General features: G+C 39.4%; 1 protein-coding gene across 1 annotated transcript; it reads right to left on the bottom strand.

The window, feature by feature from the left end:
• Nucleotides 1-1,371: 1,371 nt before the first annotated feature.
• On the bottom strand, nucleotides 1,372-20,531 carry cntn6 (contactin 6). Its single transcript, XM_084704686.1, has 22 exons — nucleotides 20,471-20,531; nucleotides 18,326-18,452; nucleotides 16,780-16,955; nucleotides 15,739-15,834; nucleotides 13,812-14,015; nucleotides 13,088-13,190; nucleotides 12,713-12,897; nucleotides 12,046-12,188; nucleotides 11,518-11,647; nucleotides 11,074-11,224; nucleotides 8,920-9,047; nucleotides 7,408-7,580; nucleotides 6,896-7,013; nucleotides 6,111-6,269; nucleotides 5,704-5,853; nucleotides 4,858-4,928; nucleotides 4,267-4,501; nucleotides 4,028-4,143; nucleotides 3,374-3,554; nucleotides 2,778-2,890; nucleotides 1,844-2,015; nucleotides 1,372-1,687 (listed from the first exon to the last, which is right to left on the bottom strand). Exons 1-22 carry the CDS (start codon nucleotides 20,529-20,531, stop codon nucleotides 1,599-1,601), a joined length of 3,081 nt encoding a protein of 1,026 aa, XP_084560812.1. The 3' UTR covers nucleotides 1,372-1,598.
• Between the last annotated feature and the right edge of the window lie 272 nt (nucleotides 20,532-20,803).

A 20,803-nucleotide genomic window follows, 5' to 3' on the forward strand; every position in this document is an offset into this window, starting at 1 on the left:
AAACAGATACATATTTTTAAAACGTTAACTAGTTACAATCTGGAAACATTACCATTATAAATCCAAATAGCTTTCAGTTATTCCTTTGGTGTGTATACTTAGTTATAGCAGTCCTCAAATTCATGTCCATATTCAAACTCTTACCTGTCAGAAAATCTGACATGAGTAATCTGACATGAGTATGAAAAAAACACCAACTTTACAGTGGTGGAGCACAATCTCCATTTCATGCCCTGCCAGTTTTATGTTCTGGGTCCACATTTTACTTGTCATTATGCCAGCTTCATCACCACGATACACAGTCAATGATCCACAATGCAAATTTAAAGAACATTTTCAACAAGAAATTTTATTTAGTTGCAATTACGTCTCACAGAGACTGTTGTATATCAATACAATAGTATTTAGTAATGTAAGCAACAGCTATGAGTAAAATAAAATATTTTCTGAAGTACACATAAACACAAAACAATAGACACATACATGGAAACAAAGGATCAATATGAGGTACATGTCCAGGTACATAAAGATTTGAACGAATGCTCTTAATAGTAACACAAGTAAGGCCACTGTGTCCTGTACCCAAAGACGGATATTGTGTGACACCATGTTGACCATAACTACTTTTAATAGATGACACTGTAGCATGCACACAATGGACCAATCATAAACTAAGCAATGTAATTGAATTACCTTTTTCTACTACTTTAAGTGATAACCGTGCCAAACATGCCCTGGGATGTGAAATTGCACAAAAAAAAATCTGTATATAAAATAATTTTGTTAGAATGCACTAACCTTGTACTAAATTCCTGTACTGTCTGCAGACATCTAAAGAGCATCCCCCTTGTAATAGAAACATTTGTTACACTAAGGATTTTCCTCACAAAAAAGAATGTCACGAGGCACAAATAGGTGAGGTTAGAATCATACTGCATTTTGAAAAATGTATTCTTAATATTGCAAAGATAATACATTTAAAAAGAAGATCTGAAGATAGTTCATATGAAGGTAGCAAAGTGGGTTCCTTCTGTACTTTGACATGTATGATTGATGTTTAATAATTAGAAATTATGACTGAATACATTCTAGAAGGGGAACGTGAAAATCAAAATGTTGCCAATGTCTTGTCATTTTAGGAACTTTTTGTACAATCCTACTGTATGCAGTTACTGACATGAATGTTTTTTTTTGCACTATACAACCACATATGACTTACCCCAAACCAGATTCATGGTATGACATTTAAGTTACAAATGAAGAACACTGCTGTTGTAGGTTAGTGTGACCGTTCAGGCTGTAAGAGACTATATGTTTTTGATTGTTTGCATTCAATATTGCTGTTCACATTCTGCATCTGAAAAACCTTCCCATTTTGCATCATATGTATTGATTAAAATGCTTCACAAGTTAAACATTTAAAGTATTCTACATTGTAAGGCAACCCAGGTTTATATAATCATTTCACAACCTGTTGATGACATGTTCTTAAGATGTGAAAACATTGCATGAATCAAAAATCTATAAAAGTATTAACTTATTCCGGATCTTAATGAGCATTTGCAGTAAATACCTACAGTACAGTTATTGAAGGCGTTTTATAGAGTAAATATAAACAACAAGTACATGAAACATAACTGCACGAGTCGTTCTGAATCCTGGCAGAAATTACCTTTAGAGTTCAGACCTGTGAGACAGGAAAATAAAGATATCAATGAATTGACATAACATTGGCAAAACATACTTTTCAAACACACAGAAATCATTAAACCTTTGTTTATACCAAACATTTGAAAAAAATGAAAAATAATAAACCGTGTGGAATATGAAAGTTAAGTCTTACTAGACATCTTTGGTATCCTGATTGGGCCACTGCTGTTGCCATCCCCTCCATCACTTGACGTCTTGATCTCAATAAGATAGATTCCCTCTCCAGAGGGGATCTGCAGCTCCACACTGGTCCTGTTGGTCTCTACCACACTGGTTCTTCCATGCCAGTTATGACGGTACACAACCTGGTGAGGGGTCATAATGTGGGCACTTTCTAAGGATCAATTTCTCATTTCATAATAATTCCACTAAGCCAAAACAACTTGGAAATCCCTTTTGATAATAGTAACATACAATTGAAAAATGCACAGTACTATTGATATTCTGCAGTTAGATATTTACAAGGACTATTATAAATGTTAAATGATGGTGTACTGATGTAATGCTAATGCTAGTTTGGTAGTATGTGGTCGTCTGTGGCACTGCATGGCCTCTGGATGTGAGACTTCACAGACATAATGCTGCTGCTAGAATCATACATTCGGCCTCTTTAGAAAACATCCTTCCAATAGATCAAAAGTATTTTTGGGGACTTACGGTACCATAAACCATAGACAAACAGTGAGATAATTCATGTATCAATATAGATCAATGGTAAAAAAATAATAAAAAGTGTTTGCATGTCCATTATAACCGTACATTTTCAAGCAGACTTGTTTGCTATATGACATATCACAAATATAGCAAAGAGAGAAAAAATGAATAGCACTGACATACAAACAAACAGCAGTACAACAAATCACTTGTAAAGAGTCTAACACATGTCTCTTATCTCTAGAAACAGATCGATTAATTTTGAAGGGTCAGACATTTCCAATCTAAAATGGGACACTGGAGGTTTGAGGTCTATATTTCAACTGGTATGGAAGACTCATTTATTGAGCTGATAGCTTCAAAGGCTAAATTTGTTTCTGTAGTTTCATATTTTGTTACACTGACAAACTCACCTTGTATCCTGTCACTGCTGATTCATTTTCCATTGCCTTGACATGCTCCCAATTTAGAAAGATCTTGGAGTTGGTCAAGTTCCACTCAATTTTCCCTGGAGGCTGGCTGGGTGCTGAAAAACATGCATTATTTTGCCATTTGATTATCACAAGTCCATCATAATTCATTTAGTCAACATTTGCAGTTACAGCTGAATCACAGGGTCTTTAAAATCCCCTCTCCTTTGACAAGAATGTGAAGGTCTGACTGATATCAGTCAAATGTAATAGAGACTCAACCAATACTATGGAAATAGGGGTTCTGTGTTAAGACTCCATATGATTTGGGGTAAGATGAAACCTTGCAATATTTCTTCTGTAAGAACAAGTCATTGTATACCACACAATTGGATTGAATATAAACTTATAGTCTTGAATTTAGTCTTGAAAGCTGCCTTCACAGACTTGATATTGCTCAAACCTTGCTCTGTATCACATGGTCTACGCCAGACAAACACTCAACAGCCGTTGCTCTAATGAATATTCTGGTCCCTCTTGAGAAACAAGAATAGCAAGGGAGGAAAATGTGAAAATTGGTCTCTGAAAGTTGTACTCACGTGGCTTCTTGGTGGTGACGTTGACAGCAATACTTGAGGGTCCTACTCCTGCACTGTTCTGGGCCCTGACTGAGATCAGATACATGGTAGTGCCTTTAAGCCCAGAGAGGAGGGCTACAGGTTCAGTGGCCCTCAGTCTGTCTGCATCACTCTCCTGTGTCCCCTCCTCCCAAAAAAGCACCTAGAACAAAGGTATGAAGGCTATTTGAGACCTCCAGCTGCATTGGAGACACCTCCAGCACTGTTGTTGTTGATTTCATTCTAGACCTAAGGACCAGAGATGGGAATGACCTTAAAAATTCTCTGTAGAGGTCAGGCAACCTGGGCCGTTTGGGGGTTAAGGAACAAATGTCCTGGATCCACTGGGATTTTTGCATTGAGGACGGGTGTTTGTTGGGAAGAAAATTGATATATGATGTTCACACTTTTGAGAGTTTTTTTTTTTATAGAACAGCACAAATGCAGCCAGGGTATTAGGGTCCTTGGGAGACTGGAACAGCTGTGAACAGAATTTTCATTCCATTTTTCGACTTTTGCCGGCGGCCGTTATATTCAAATCAACAACAGCTCCTTGTAGTGTCAATCATTATGAAGTGAAATCATATGAATTTGGTAGTTTTCCATCTAAATGTTGGTGCAGTGTTTTTTCTTTACCTCATATCCAATGACCCTGCTACTGCTGGCCCCATTGGGAATTGGTTCCCAATACACCTCCACTTCGGAGGCAGACAGGGTCCGTGCCCACACTTTGGATGGGGCCTCCGAAGGCTCTGAACACGGAGATATGATATAAAGTTAACATATGAGAAATGTTCACACTGGATGGTTCTATTTTGATTTCAACAATTGAAGAAAAACTATTTAATTTAGATCTTGACTAGGAGTAGACTAACCGTTTTCAGCAGAATACACTGATATTGTCTGGCTATATGGACCTTCTCCTCTGTTGTTGTAGACCCCAACTTTGACCTCAAACTGAGACAGGGGTGGGATTGTGTCATTCCTGTAGATGTATTTGGAGACGTCGGGTGAAGCTACCACTGTCTGGATCCAGGTGGTGGTGCCAAGTGGACGAAAAGCCACAACATATCCAAACCCCTCTCCATTCTGTAGCTCCTCTGGTATGGGCTGAGAGAGGGAGAAAATAGGCTGCAATGTTTTGCTTGCAATTATAAGGAGTAAAGACAATTATAATCTTTGCTGTGTCTATCAGGGTGTTAAGATGATAACATTAAAACAGACTTTTTGTGGTTGTTAGCATACATATGTCAGACACATACAACACCATTTTGTCCACCTCTGGCTTTTCATTTTGATTCAAACACCAACTATTTACGGAGGCAATTAGTGAAGCAAAACAGTTCTGACTTTAATTAAACCCTCTTTAATTGAAGCCGTGTCACCGTGGATAATTCTGTCAAAGTCTTATGCATGTTCAAATGACAGATTGGAAGGAAAACATGTCACAATGAAGTCCTTCTTACCTCCCAGACTATGACAAGTTCTCCTCTGCTTCCTCCACCTCCACTGACATTAGCTGGTGCAACTTCAGGAACTAGATGGGTAAAAACACATTCAAAGTGTGAAACACATGGAACACGACATGGTGGAGCATGTACATCCTGGAGGGAATGGAATTCTGAACACAACAGAGCTCTAATTCCAATGTATTTCGAATGAGAATTGCAGAAGACTGACTTCCTGATCAAATTGAATCTAGCTTGACACTGGCATGGCCTGGTGTGTACATTGTTGCTGCCAGTACAGTATGTCACCTCCACATGTGAGGCACTGCAGGAGCCCTACTCCCTTGTGATTTACTCAGCAAGGCAGAAGCACTCTGCTAACCCGCTCAAAATAGACACTTTCAAGTCATGGCCTTGTGGCATGCGTGGGTATTTCACATGGTTCCTGTTGATGCATATATAAATGAATTACAGTAGCCTAGGGTTCCTGAGTGCTGGTGTTCTCAGCATCTTAAGGTATTATGTGTTTTGCTCTGGTAATTCTAATCTGACACTCATTAGCATATCCAATCACTTAAACTCATCATTGAAATACAATTATCACACTCACTCTCTTCTAGAATCTTTATTCTATAATTAACCTTTGAAGTGGTGTCAGTTATATTCAAATACATTTGATATTGGTTTTATCAAATGTAATAATTGATATTGTACTGTATGTATAGCCAGTGGATGAGTGGAAGGTTTTATTTTGGTGCCATCCATATGGAAGATTGATCATGTAGATGACACTTATCACAAACTGAAATTACAATTTAATCCACAACACAGGATAAGGAAGGACAGGAGTGTCCTGAACCGTACCTGCTGCTTTAGTTTGAATTAGTTTGGATGGTGAGCTGGGCTCTCCGACACCCATACTGTTGATTGCCACCACCCTGAATTCGTAATCCACCCAGGGGTTCAAATCTATTACTGTTGCATGCAACATCTGTCCAGGCACATAATCTGGAGCTAGGATAAAAATAATTTAGAATTGAAATACACATTGATTTTCATCCCCAAAAAGTTACATTCACACTGCATGACAAATTTCAGCATACATTCGTATACATTTTCGCCGTTGTTGTACAATTCTCCACATTAACATATAACAATTACTACACATTTCCGAAATCAACATTTTATGACTATTGTATTGTAAATAAAGTTAAGGCACTTCTATTAGAATACATTTCTGACTTTCTGTCTTTCTGTTAATGCTTTAGCACCTGTCTTGACAGCTTGCCAGCCTATGGAGAAGTGGGCCCTGGCTTGTACAGTGTACATAGTGATTGGGCTGTGGTTGTCAGGCCCACACTCCCAGGTGAGTGAGGCAGTGGTGTCAGTAATTTCACCCACACGCAGGCCTAGTGGGGCACCAGGGGGCCCTGAAAGACCAAGATGCAAAGAGAAAGAAGGACACGCACTTTCATCAGCTCTATTGTATAAACCGAATACAAGGTTATAATGTTACATGCAATGCAGGAAAGTCTGTGTGAAGCTGTTTCCCAGCAGCATATCTTAGAATGAGTGAATAACAAATATGAAAAAAGAAGTGTATTACAGTGAGTTTATTAGAAACATAAAATAGAAAATGTTTAGTTCAAAATGTTTTTGTTCCCTGTAAATATTAAGTGTTACAGTAGTGAAGGACACCCTTCTGGGAGTTATATAGCAACACAGATAGCTCAGTGCCAGTGGAATGTCTATTTCAAATTTTGGAGCAGCCCGCTACTTTTCAGCCAAGCCATGTTATAGCAATCCTGATCCGGCCAATCGCCTTTGGCGAGGGGGACCTTCCTCTTTGGCGTATTTTGTGAAAACACTGTCAATCAAACTGGAGCTGGAGGAAATCATGGATGTTCTTACAAGAATTAAGGGAACTGTTTCTCAAATTGGAATTTCTTTTGTAATGACTGAACAAAAATGTGAACAGAGACAGATAAAGAGTAAGGTTTTCAAATATTTCTTCGGGTAAAGGGCTAGAGCTGGCCTGTAAGGTTGAGACGTGTACCTCGCACAATCAAGTCTGCTGCTGCTGAGACACTGTCTACCACGGTGTGGACCATGCACACATACTTCCCAGAGTGCTTCAGCTGAATGTTCCTCACCATCAGGTCACCTGCTGTAACCTGCATAGAAAGAAAACAACTTTTCTATCCAGCAAGTAGGCAATATGCACGCCTTCAACTTTTGAACCCTCATCAAAATAATGGTAGGAGTTAAGAAGTCTACAGTACAGTTGAGAGACAGGACCAGACAGCAATTCGGACCTGATGCTCTCCCACTGAAATGTCAGTCTTACAGAAGTAACTTTAGTGAGTTTTGCGTGCTCAAGAAACTCTGGGAATAAATACTGTAATCACACAGATTTGTACATTTTATTCACCAGGCTACTGGGTGATTTACTCTATGTGCTCCAGTTTCACCTCCATGGCAACATTTGAAAATGTTTGAAAAATGTTTACATGCTTTGTGAGAGGTTTGAAAAACAAGTATCCAATGCTGTACTGCAACTATACATACCCCTCCAATCATCTCAAAGTGGTCCTGTCTGTTGAAATCGATGAGTTTGCCATTGAAGAACCACTTGAAGGTAGGATCCAGTGAGGAGTCCATGGACACTTCGCATGGCAGAACAATGCTTTCACCCACAGTGGCGTCCAAATTCAGGGGTGGAACAGTGATCTTGGTTGGCTCTGTTACAGAACATAGGGGTGGAACAGTGATCTTGGTTGTCTTTGTTACAGAACACAGGGGAACAGTGATTTTGGTTGGCTCTGTTATAGAACACAGGGGTGGAACAGTGATCTTGGTTGGCTCTGTTACAGAACACAGGGGTGGAACAGCAATCTTGGTTGGCTCTGTTTCAGAACACAGCGGTGGAACAGTGATCTTGGTTGGCTCTGTTACAGAACACAGGGGTGGGAACAGTGATCTTGGTTGGCTCTGTTTCAGAACACAGGGGTGGAACAGTGATCTTGGTTGGCTCTGTTTCAGAACACAGGGTAACAGTGATTTTGGTTGGCTTTGTTACAGAACACAGGGGAACAGTGATTTTGGTTGGCTCTGTTATAGAACACAGGGGTGGAACAGTGATCTTGGTTGGCTCTGTTACAGAACACAGGGGTGGAACAGCGATCTTGGTTGGCTCTGTTTCAGAACACAGGGGAACAGTGATTTTGGTTGGCTCTGTTATAGAACACAGGGGTGGAACAGTGATCTTGGTTGGCTCTGTTATAGAACACAGGGGTGGAACAGCGATCTTGGTTGGCTCTGTTTCAGAACACAGGGGAACAGTGATTTTGGTTGGCTCTGTTATAGAACACAGGGGTGGAACAGTGATCTTGGTTGGCTCTGTTACAGAACACAGGGGTGGGAACAGTGAGCTTGGTTGGCTCTGTTTCAGAACACAGGGGTGGAACAGTGATCTTGGTTGGCTCTGTTTCAGAACACAGGAAGACATTGTGCAGTGGAGCATTGGAGTTTTTCTGTTTATGTATGGAAGCACAGATATAATGTAGTCCTGAAAAATAAAATGAAAGTAAACATTTTCTAAGAAGAAACTTTCTTGATGTGATTAATTGACATTTAAAGTCTTTCCCAAATTTTTTTTTGAAAATGGTTGTTGAGAAATTGAGACTAAATAATTAAACAGACAGTACTGCAATCACTATGTCAAATTAGAAAGAAAGAAAAAACTTTCTGAACACTTGGTTATTAAAACTGAGCCAGATTGTGAAAATGCAACAGTAGCATATTCTTAAATTAACATGCAATGACTTACTCAGGAAGTAAAGAAAATTATTGAGCCAGTCCTATACATGTAGATGCCAAGGATTTGTTTCACTCTGCTGTGCGAAGAATAACTCACAGCTGACAAAACCAAGGATGACTTATGCCTTTGTCAAATCAGCAGGAACATAAAACAACTATATATTTCATTATCAATTTCATGCTTGGCTTGTTTTTTCCCCCGAAAACACAGCTTTAAACCATCTGTTTAACAGGTAATGAAATCTGTGGCTGGGAAAATACCTTTTACCACCAGTGTGCCAGTACTGCTTGACATGCCAAAGGGGTTTCTAGCGACACACGTATACCTCCCTCCATCAGATATGCTTATGTTAGAGATTCGTAGAGTGCCATCTTCCATAATGGTTCGTCTAGGAAAGAAATAACAGAAAACTACTGTTATCATATGGATTAAATATAAATGACAGGGCTTCCTTATAATAAATACCCATGCCCCACTGTTAAACATTTGATGAATCCCGATAAGTGTTGAAGTACCTGAACAGGTATGACCTCATTTTATATATATTTATGTAATTATGTTTTTGTCATATCAAATAGCAACTGGCTTTGCCAGGAAACTGAATTCCACATTTTGGAACAGAGCAATTATCTTAGTTCAAGCAGAACAGATTTGCTGTAGGGTTGGTGTGATATTAAAAGCACAGAAGATTGAATGTGTATATTAATAGGATACACAGTGGGATACTAAGGCCAATGAGGATGACAAAAGAGGAAGAGTAATACATCGTAAAGAGATGATTCCATTCAAATGAAATCTCTACCTACAGCCTCATCATTGTGCAATGTGTGGGAGATGTTATCAACACAATGAAAGCCATTTCCAAAATGTAATGAAAGAAGATATGAATATAGAACCATCAGACTTGAAACATGCTGTCAGGACTGAGTGAAGAACCAAGGAATGTGGAGGCACAATACTAGGCAGGCACGTGACTAAGATACTAAGTAGAGAAGACAGCTCTTTGTTATTATTTTATTGTCAACACTATTGATTTGCAGCATTTCCCTGTTAGTTCTGCCAGTGGGTTCTGTTTTGTGAATCCGCCAGTGGAAGTTTGTAAACAGGCTGAATTAGAAAAGGGCCTTGTATTTTTATGAAAAAGTAACATATTGAAAATCGTCACACCAAAAATTTGAGGGAATTTGTAAATGTTGGAGGCCCTAGTACAAGCAAATATAAGCACATTCATAAATTATGTTAACAACATGACCTTCTGATTTGGTAAACCAAAAAAAAAAATCTAACAGTTACAATATAGCTGCAAATAATAAATACATTCACTTTGCTTGAGCTTATACCCAGGGGCCAAGTCTGACTTCAGTGTTGTGTGCAGATTTATTGACAAATGATCAAACACTGAGTGATGGAAGCACGCTGAGAACATGACTTGAAGGGGCAATGAGCTGAAAAACATAAAGAACTATCTGCTTTGCGAACAAAGTCTGTTCCATGGCATGCATTTCTTTTCTCGTCATGAGCACTGCCTGTGTAATCACTTCTTTCTCCTTCTCCCAGTGACCGTAGTGTGAAACATGATAACTAATCAATTTCACCGCTTACATGTTGAGGCAGGTCCAGTGAGTTACAGAAAGACTATGAAAATGTGGCAGCACGTATTGATGTGAACTAAAGCCCTAAAACACATATCTCCCCAAGAGTTCTGTTTACACTTCACGTCACACAATCATTTAACCAAATTCATAGATGCAAAATTAAAACAACATATGGCACAGTGTTGCAGAAATATTGTACATTAATAGACAAGTTCCCAGCTTCTCTCTCTATCCTTCACACGTCCTCTCCCTGGTCTGTTGTCAGAGTAAAACTTGCTATTCTGACGCCTATGCATGTACAAAATTGTACAGAACTAAAAATTCTGGACAAGGGAAGGCGAGGGGATCAAATGTTTTTTACTGGAAAATCATGGGTCAAATGGAAACCAACCTGGTTCAACCCCTTTTGTTATACAACTGCTCTTTCTCTAACTGACCATTGAACAATTCAAACTATGTACTAACTTGGCAATGCATTTGTATTGTGTAGATCTGAGGCATTAACCTCAGAATAGTTAATTTTATCACTGATAGTAACTATATTTATCATTGATGCTATGTTGCTCTCTCACTCGTTGTCCTTCTACTGATTTATCTCTATCTCTCTTTTCTTCTATTATACACAGATACAGCAACGGTAGAACCAAAGGCCTACAAAAACACTTGCACCGAAAAATTGCAACCTTCCCATGACATCTAAAGTCCCCTTGAGTAGAGATATAAATAATGATGAGCCCAGGAGAGTAACTTGGCCACAGGAGGAGGCCCCTTTAACATGTACTATCAATGGCATGAGCAGTGATGCGTAACACACTGTACCTCTCGCTGTCCTTCAGGAACTCGCCTCCTCTCCGCCAGGAGATGGCCGCCCTGGGGGACGCACGAGGATGACACTCGATGATCACCTCGCCCCCTCTCCGGATCAGCAGGGACTTCTTTACAGGACTCTTGGAGAAGTCCGGGGGAGAGGCTGACAAACAAACCTTGGCTAAGTCATTTGGTCCCAAACAGGAAGTTACATCAGCTCTCAGCCAAATGATCTTACACATTGTCAGTAGTAATTTTTTTATATACCTTTCTTAACAAGGTGGTCATGTAACATGTATGCGTGCTCAATGTGCTTTCTTCTTGCTTTTACAGACTACATTTTCTGGACATTCGTTCCTATTACAGTTATCTGAAGTTGTATGTCTTGGCCTCTTCTATGCCTTGACCTCTGGCTTCATCTTTTGTAAAGAAGAGAAAACAAACACACATGCTTACCTACAACCTTCAGCTCAGCACTAGCATAAATGACCCCGTGGCCATTCTCTGCCAGACACTGATACATTCCAGAGTCTGTGAGGCTGATCCTGGATATGGACAATCTTCCTTCTTCTACAAGTATTCTGCCCTAGTGACAAAACCATACATGATGTGACAAATGAGTGATAAAGCTATAAAGTAGCTTTTCCGGCTGCAATTCGAAACCTAGGAGAATCCATTTCAAAACTAATGTAGAAGAAGCTTTCACTTTTTCAAGTGTACATTTACCCAAACAAAAATCCATCTGTCAGTGTATGCCTAAGTAAAATGGATATCATCTTTCTGATGATTATAACCTTTCCAGGAAAGATTGTTTGGGGTAGCCTTTTTTTACCAATAATAAATGGCTTAGTGTTTGATCTTGTGTCTTTGATCTGATATCAAAAAGGGTCTTGAGATGTGTAAAACAGTTTTTTTTATAAGAAATGTCCCACAATGTATAATATTCCACATTTGACATCTTAATACAATGTCAGTCCCTTTCACCTCTGTTGCAATGGCACTCCCATTCTTCAGCCATCTGTACTTAGGTTTAGGTTTTCCACTGGCCCTGCACTCCCACAGTAGATTAGCCTCTATGGCCATATGAGCATCTCTCAACGTTTGCATCCAGTGTAGATGGTCAACATCTGGGGAGTTAGAAATATTGGTCTTTATTGAAAAGGATTAGAAACACTTTGTTTATACAGATTGTGTCCACAAAATTGTCTTGGCTTACATCAGTCTGGCCTAAATGTTTGGATAGCACAAGGGAGCTTAATGGGCAGGCATAGAAATAGTCTTATTCTACTTCCATCACAAACTAAAATCAGCATTCAAAATGACAAGGGATAACTTCAATGTAATAATAACAAATAGATATGATAATACTTTCTTCCAAATACTTCTTTTTTTACCCAAAGACATGACTTTACACATAAACTTTGTAATCATTTATAAGCATTTTATAAAAATTGTGTGAAATGTAAACTGAATGGCAGAATCTTTGAGTTAAAATTTTTATTTTTTATTTTTTATTATATGCACATATTATATAATATGCATAATATTTGCATATATAAGGTTTTGTTGCAGTCAATATAAAGACTAGCCCCAAATATAACCAAAAGAAGAACATGGAATGTCAGTATTTTAGTAAAGGTGAAGACCTTACTTTGGAACACAAGTTGTCCTTTGGCAACACTTCTTCCTCTAGAGTTCTCTGCTGTGCACTCGTATAGACCAGCATCCTCTGGGCGGAAATATGGAATTTCCAGAACCCCGTTGGAATGGTTAATTTTGATCTTGCCGGGGAGGGGATTCCCATCGGCTCTCCTCCATGTAATGGAAGGCACTGGGCTGCGGAGGTAGGACACGGGCGGTCACATAAACCACATGCTCTCACTGATTCTTATTAAGACATTGGTTGTCAGACTGCTCTGAGGCATGGGGGATGCCTGGCCAATTTACTGACAGTTCACAGATCGCATACATTATATTCCGTTATGCAGAGAAGAGCACAAAGTTAAGTTACCAAGCCAAAACTTACTTTCCTAAGGCAAAGCATTCCAGTTTTACTGATGACCCTTTGGTAACATGTAGAGTTTCTGGGAACTGAACCTCAATTTTTGGTTCATATTCTCCCATAATAGCTGCAAAAGGAGACATATGTAAAACACAAGACAGGGATTTGTATTGTCATATAAATCATGTAAATGCAAGAGCTCTGGCATAGTGCTGGTACAAAGTGTGACTATCCTGCATGATGATGTAGCTTACAACATCACTTAGTTAAGAGGTTCAGTGAGTTTGAATCACATTCAATCTCTGTTTCAACTTCAATTGTAAGTAGTACACATAGTGTAACGTGGTAAAAACATGTTAAGCAAACATCCTGGAGAAAGAAACTGTATACATGTGTGCTTCTGTGTGTGCGTGTGTGAGAGTGTGTGTGAGTGAATATATATATATATATATATATATATATATATATATATATATTGTGTGTGTGTGTGCTTGTGTGTTCATAGTATTGTGTGAGTACACTTAGCAATTGTGGATATGCAAATATATTCCTTCATGCGGAGAGAGAGGGCTTTTCAGACACACAGTGTTGAGATTGTAGAAACTGCAGAGCCGGGCTCCTGAGCAGAAGCAAAACAAATAGTGTCACACCCAAGACAACTGATTTATCTCCTTAGCACTCCGTGCCTGCTGCAACAGAAGCTAGTTTAGCACCCGGGGAAAAATAAGAAGCAGCCGAGCATGCTCACCATCCAGGCGCAGCACGACGGGGGTTGGCGAGCTGTACACGGTGGAGTTGGTCATCATGTTCCTCACCACACAAGTGTAGTTCCCCACGTCTGAGGCCTCCACCTTGGCTATGTACAAGTTCCCTGTACGCTGGGAGACGAAACGACGAGTGTCCTGCTGCAGGAAGCTGGGCCGTCCGTTGAAAATCCAAGAATATTTGATCTCTGTGAAAGAGTAGAGCAGCAGAAAACTACCAGTAAGTTACAACTATAGTATAATAGATTTCAGCAATGAAAAAAGCAGGAACACAGCATTGGCTTCTGTCTCTTTGTTTTAATATATTTCATTTTGAGGGCATCTGACGTAAAATAATACCATATCAAAAATAATAAGTAACAAATCTCCCTCCCACTCACATTAAAAAGGGTCAATGCAAGAAGGTTTTGCTGATGACATAGACAGTGGAGTAATTTCTTACTTGAAAAACCTTTTGTCCAGATTATTGTGACAACGCTTTACTCCTAATGAAAAAGAGAGAGAGAGAGAGAGAGTAAAGTGGAGAGAGAAGGAAAGAAAGAGAGAGAGAGAGAGAGAGAGAGAGAGAGAGAGAGAGAGAGAGAGAGAGAGAGAGAGAGAGAGAGAGAGAGAGAGAGAGAGAGGCAGAGAGCAATGTCTAAAGACATCAATGTCAAATTAAGATCTACTTATTAAAGGGGCAGGCCGAGGGAGGGAAGGAGAGGCTAGAGTATTACCCTCTGTGATCAGGAACACATTACATCCTGCAGTCAGCCTTTTGACTAGGTAGTCAGTTAAAAAGTCCCACTTGCTTCCTTTAGGGAAACAGTGAATAAAAATCATTATAGTGAAAGTCAGGGCAGACACTGACAGACCTTTCATGATTAGGGACTATTACTGAGTGGTTCTGCTTGAGGGTAGCGGTCTCACAGCAACAGAGGACAAGTAGGCACAGAATTTAACACTGAACACTGAATTTTTGAGCACCTACCTACTGATTTCTTAAAGTGGCCTCCCATATCAGGTCTTCAATGTAACTACACAGTATTTTACCTTTTCTTTAGGCATCATCAAGTACCAACATCAGAAAAAGTGAGCTGAGTTATGTCTAATCCCCCCCCCCCAGAAAAAGTCCAATGGATTTTCTTTGAAATATACGTTCAGAAAGCTGTATTGTGTAACCAAACTCTCATCAAATGAGTCACGTCGATTTGGAGAAAAAAGTTAAATAAAGACTTGGAAGCATTTGGGGGGAAAGTGGGCAAAAGTGTGCAGTTTGAATCCCTTGTGGACATTGGTTCAGTTAGAAACAGTGAGCGGAGGAATGGTAGTGCGCTGGCGTGAAATTGTGCTGGTGGCGCAGAGTGGCTGCAGGAGTATGGGGCACTTTGAGGGTCTGCTAATCAGCTGCACACAGACACACGCAGACTCACAGTTGTGCCATGGGATAAACGCCCTCCTTCCCCCCGCCCCACCAGGCACCAGGAGCCTTTATTACCCACCGATAGGCTGCCCACATAGAGAGGAGAGGAATGTAGAGCACTGAAGGCTTAACAGATGACAGCGTGGTCACAGGTCACATGCAGGGAAAAGTAAGCTTCGAGCCATTAAGAGTGTGGCTATGAACTATGGATGTGAATGAGGAAGGGGGGGGGGTTCAGGTGTGGGGGTAATGGGGAGGGATCCAATAGGCACCATCATAGATGAGTACCATATCCCACAGGCAGGGGGGAGGGAATAAAAGGAGGAGAGGGAAAATAATGCGTCAATGTGTGGGACTAAAGAGTGCTGAGTGGAAGAGGAAGGTATGAAAACAAAGAAGTGTGCCGCTGTTGTAGAGAGATAACGATTATGAGAGTAAAGAACAATAGCTAGAGGGCGATAGTGAAGCTGCAGACAATGTGAGAAAGGTAAGATACTTTTGTAGTGTACCTCCATTATGAGGTGGTGGGCCACATAGCAGAACTACAGCTTGCCCATTTCTCACTGACACTGTATTCCTTGGCTTCCTGCTGAAATTCTGTAGATCTGTGGGGATGTAAAAACAACAGAGAACTTCAAGGTTCCAATAGTTAATCTGACTCTGCTGAAAGGTAAGGTTCAGCAGGGTGCATTTCATTTTGCATGCTATTTTCCTCAGTTTAAAATGCCAAAACATTAAAGTTCCTCACTGACAGAACAGACACACATGTGAACTGAGAACAGGTGAGCATTGAATGCCGCTCACCGATCAAGGGCACTTCCACTTTCATTAAATGCTGCTGCTGTTCAAACAGCACCAGATATCCATCCCGTTGGAAATACCAAGCAAATCCCAAGAGAGGGCAGGCAAATATCTAATCTAATTGAAAAGCTTAGGACCTTCCCAAGTATATAATCCTATAATATTAAGTGGTCAGCAGTGAAGTAAATGCACAATAATAAATAATACAATAAAAAAGAATACTATTTGTAATAGAAATCTCTTGATTTATCAATCACAAAAATGAAGTGGTAAACAATTCAAAATATTTTGCGATAAACAGTTCTCTAACAGTCCTCTTTCATGTGGAAGCCTCTACATATGGGGCTCCATTAACATGACTGAAATTGCATAATAATAGAGGCAGAAAATGTGTTTCACAGTCTATCTGAATAAAACCCAGCTGGTGTTGATGTTCTCTAGATTATGTGATTTCATCAGTGTACACTGTGTAAGTGCAAAATGATTCTAAGATGCAGAATTACAATACACTAATCACTAATGCTTTATCAAATCTATTGTGAACCCACTTAATGCTTATTGCCAAGATGATAATTACCCACACTAACGTCTGTCGCCAAATGAAAACATGCCTAAAAAAAGAAAAAAAGAAAAAAATACCTTTTCTTGAACTGCAATCAATTATTTATCAAATCACAGACACAAAATCTCAGTTGCAGTATCCTGCAACATACTTCATCCCGTGAACTGAATTGAAATGAGAGACTCACATGCAAACTGTACATTGGCCTCCCTGCTGAGGATGGTTCCAAATGTGTTTGTAGCTATACACTGGTAAACACCACCATGATGGGCAGCATGAGGGCTAGTGATCAACAAGTTGCCTTCCACCAGTTTATAGTTGGAGTTCCCATCGGTGTTGATGTCTCTGCCATCAACTCTCCACCTGTTGAGTGATATACAAACCATATATCATTCAGAAAGCATGCAGAAGGATATTAATATTGTACCTCCCCTCTGTTGACACATTCTGAGCCACCTTAAGAAAGTTAAAAGGAATATAGAAATATGTTCTGAAAGAAGGGAAGTTGAAGCCTCCTGCTATGTTAGAAATGTAAAGATACTGTCACACATGACATTGTGCCCACTGAGACCTTGGATCAAGTCTACAACAATTCTAATGCCCTCGTTCCTCTCATGGGCACTACCAGCTGGCTTTCTTGTGTAAACATGTACATTCCAGGCTTAACTGGTGACATGACACCCATATTTATATTGACTGAAAGCATAGGGGCCTTTGAACGTGACCAGCCATTTATCCACAGTATCTTCAGACTCATGATCAAACTAATTGGGCAAACATTTCACCTGCAAGTAACACATATCCCTAAAGACTGCAAGTTTGTCCCTCTCGCGAAATGCTGGGCGTATGTCACAGTTATGAAAGCAAACTTTCCTAGAGAATAATGAAAAATATTGTGTGACAGGGAGTCAGACAGCTGAGTGGTGAGTGAGTCGGGCTGGTAATCAGAAGGTTGCTGGATCGATTCCCCGCCATGCCAAAAAAAAAAATGACGATGTGTCCTTGGGCAAGGCACTTCACCCTACTTGCCCTCGGGGGTAATGTCCCTGTACTTACCGTAAATCGCTCTGGATAAGAGCGTCTGCTAAATGACTAAATATAAATGACAGGCTTACATGAAATATACCTTGGCCTTTCTCTTTGTCCCACAAATTCATTTCTGGACTTGTATGCCATATGAGTCCATCTAGAATCAACAGTCCCATGTATGCATACAAATGTGTCTCATTTGTATTCTGCCACTTGTCTCCAAACACAAGTTTCCCTTCCAAGTTTGACATCTCAAGTATGATTTTCTCTATGGACCATGGTATGAATATTTCAAATACAGACTTGATCTCCTGGGCGTGTGAAATTTGGACAGGGTTCCAGGCAAGCCCTACCATACTACCAGCAAAATAATGTTATGAAAATTTCCCGCCCATCCCACAAACTCTCCTATGATAACATTCATTGATGTGCTTGATAAAGCTACATCTGTGTTCCAGACCTACAGTCATTACTTTTGATTCTTTGTGGAAAAAGAAAGAAACGATGCAACTTCTGTACTCTTAACAGTTATTTTATAGAGTAAAAAATATATATTTCCAACTTGGTCTTTTTTGGTTTTATAGATTCATGCACCCAATGTTGATGATATCATGAAATGCATTGCTGAAACAGTTAAATTGTCATTCAGAGTTATCAGAGTCTGAATCGGGTCAAAAAAGACCCTAACAACAGAGGGCACTTACTGATATACTGGAGATGGGTTTCCTTTGGCTTTGCAATTGAGGAACACCTTGTTGTCTTCAGATCTCAAAGGAAAAATAATGTCACTTGGTTCTTGAGTAAAGACAGGGCCATGACGTGTATTTCTCTCTGTAAAAGAGCACAGTCACCTTTTTTTGTAGTGCACTGTAGCTCTGTATTTCACCAAAAAAATATGTAATTGAAATTGTGTAAAATTAACATTTCAGGCATTGCACTCTACTATAATCAATACATTATTTTAAGACTGTAGGTGAGGTATTGAGATGTTATAATTGTACTGCAGTATTATTATGTTTGTACACCATATATCAATCAGCTACAACTGTGATCTAAATGTTTTTTTTTATATATATATTTAAGCGATTGCAAAGCAATTTTGTTTTTTATTCACCACACCTGTTAGCTGAGAAGTGGTTACTTTGAGATGTAGCTAGTAAATACAGACTGTTTCTTGATTTGGGTTTGCAAAATACTGTATAACTATGCACTTCTGATCATTGATTTTCTGCTTTTTTATATATATATATATGTTAAAAACCATTGACTATGTCTAATGCCACTATGTAGAGTACAGAAGCTTTTCCAATACATACTTTGTATCCAATACATACTTTGCACACCCAATTCACAACAAACTTGGATAATCAAATACGGATGTTTTCTAACTCTGAACTGAACCAGATGCTTGTTTTGGCATGTCCATGATATGCATGGCAGCACTATCAGGTCTGTTGTTTTAGTTCTTTCCTGCCAAAATACCAATACTCCAGAGTAATTACTCAATGTTGCACTAATTACTTATCTGAAATGTAGCATTTCTTCAATGAGAGTCCCCTCCTTCCTGTTCCCTGAGCTAATTGCAAGCCTTGTTGAGACTTGTTGGTCCTCAATGGCTTCAATCGGTTTAATTTTCCCTTTGAAAATCACCTACGTTTTTTTTTACTCTGAGGATGAAATTCATTTTTACAGGTCTCTCACCTTGACGAGGACAAAGAGAGGCACTCCCCCTCGTATCATCATCATTCTAATGAGAGTGGGAGATCTCTTAGCCTCAGGTGAGGGCCTCCTTTCGCGGCCTCTAAGGGAGGTGCTTCATTTTTTACCCTCATCTCAATGTCCTTTAGATTAAACAAATTAATGAACCTTTTATAGCTGGGCTATTCAGCCTGGGAGATGCAAAGGGCTACAGAGAAGCAATATGCAGTCAAACCTCCCTCCCTCTCAACATACAACATGGCCATATAGGTCCTCCTTATGCTCCACCCAGTAAACTTAAAAGGTGTTTACACATGTAGATGTAATTTTCCTCCACAGATAGAGCTACAACTAAAGTCAAATTCATTGGTTTATTTTATTAATGTTTTTGCAGAGATAAATGCCCTAGAGAAACTGCTGACTTAAGCTGAAATACTAAATCAATGGAAATGGAACCGTAAATAACACTACAATGGACGTCTACTCCATATACTGTATACATTTAAATACATTTGTCTGATGGCTTGTAAACATTGGGCCGGAGAATAATTTATACATGTCAACTTTAAATTCCAAGTTTAAATGCATAGGCTATAATATCCAAAAGAAACATACAGTAGGCTAAGGATAGTCTTTAAGTACAGCACTAGCATTAGAGTCAGTAAGGTGTAAAGAATGGATTATGTCCTTATTCAGGGTAGATATTATTATGTGCTGGTGTGTGAAGTGAATTTGCTTTCCTATAATAATCGGAGAGATGATATTTGATGGGGACTGTTTCCCAATGTAGGAATTTGAAAGATTTAGAAAGTGCCATGTCATGGTGTACATGTTTAGTTTTAAGTGAGATTACACAAACCTGTATGTCACATTATAAAACGTGTTTTTCTATACCTATATAGAGAAGTTTGATGAAGTTGAATATGTGATGGTGCATGTGACGGCTTCATGGTGATACAGAGCGGTGGATGACTCACATATCGTAGTGCTGCTGGTTACCCTTAGCAGCATGATACCTGTCTTAAAATGGCATAATCCTCTTTGAGGAGAAAATCATAAAACAGACATGCATAAAAGAGAGCTGAACTCTCCTCGATAGTGGAGTATGCAGATCAGGTGTGTTATCAAAGGCAACTTTGGGGACATCTTACCAGCCAGGCACTCTTTGAGTGACAGAAGGATTAACAGTTCCCATGGCAACAACATCTTCATTTTTCAAGGTCAACCACTTTCTTTTTGCCCATCCAATTTTCTGAGAAGAGAAACTATTTCTTGTGTAAATTTTCCGCCTTTGACTCTAGAAAGAGAGAGAGCTAAAAAGAGGGAGGGAGAGAGAAAAAAAATACTGGGAGAGAGAGACAGAGTAAGAGAGATTACAAGAAAGAGAGAACAATCATTTGCTGTGTATACCAAGCCAGAACAAAATAAACAACAAAACTGGGCTGGAACTTGAACAAAATCAGTGAGACATTAATAATTCATTC

The sequence above is a fragment of the Hypomesus nipponensis genome, chromosome 9, assembly GCF_054491055.1.
Source record: "Hypomesus nipponensis isolate SF chromosome 9, ASM5449105v1, whole genome shotgun sequence".
NCBI lineage: Eukaryota > Metazoa > Chordata > Actinopteri > Osmeriformes > Osmeridae > Hypomesus > Hypomesus nipponensis.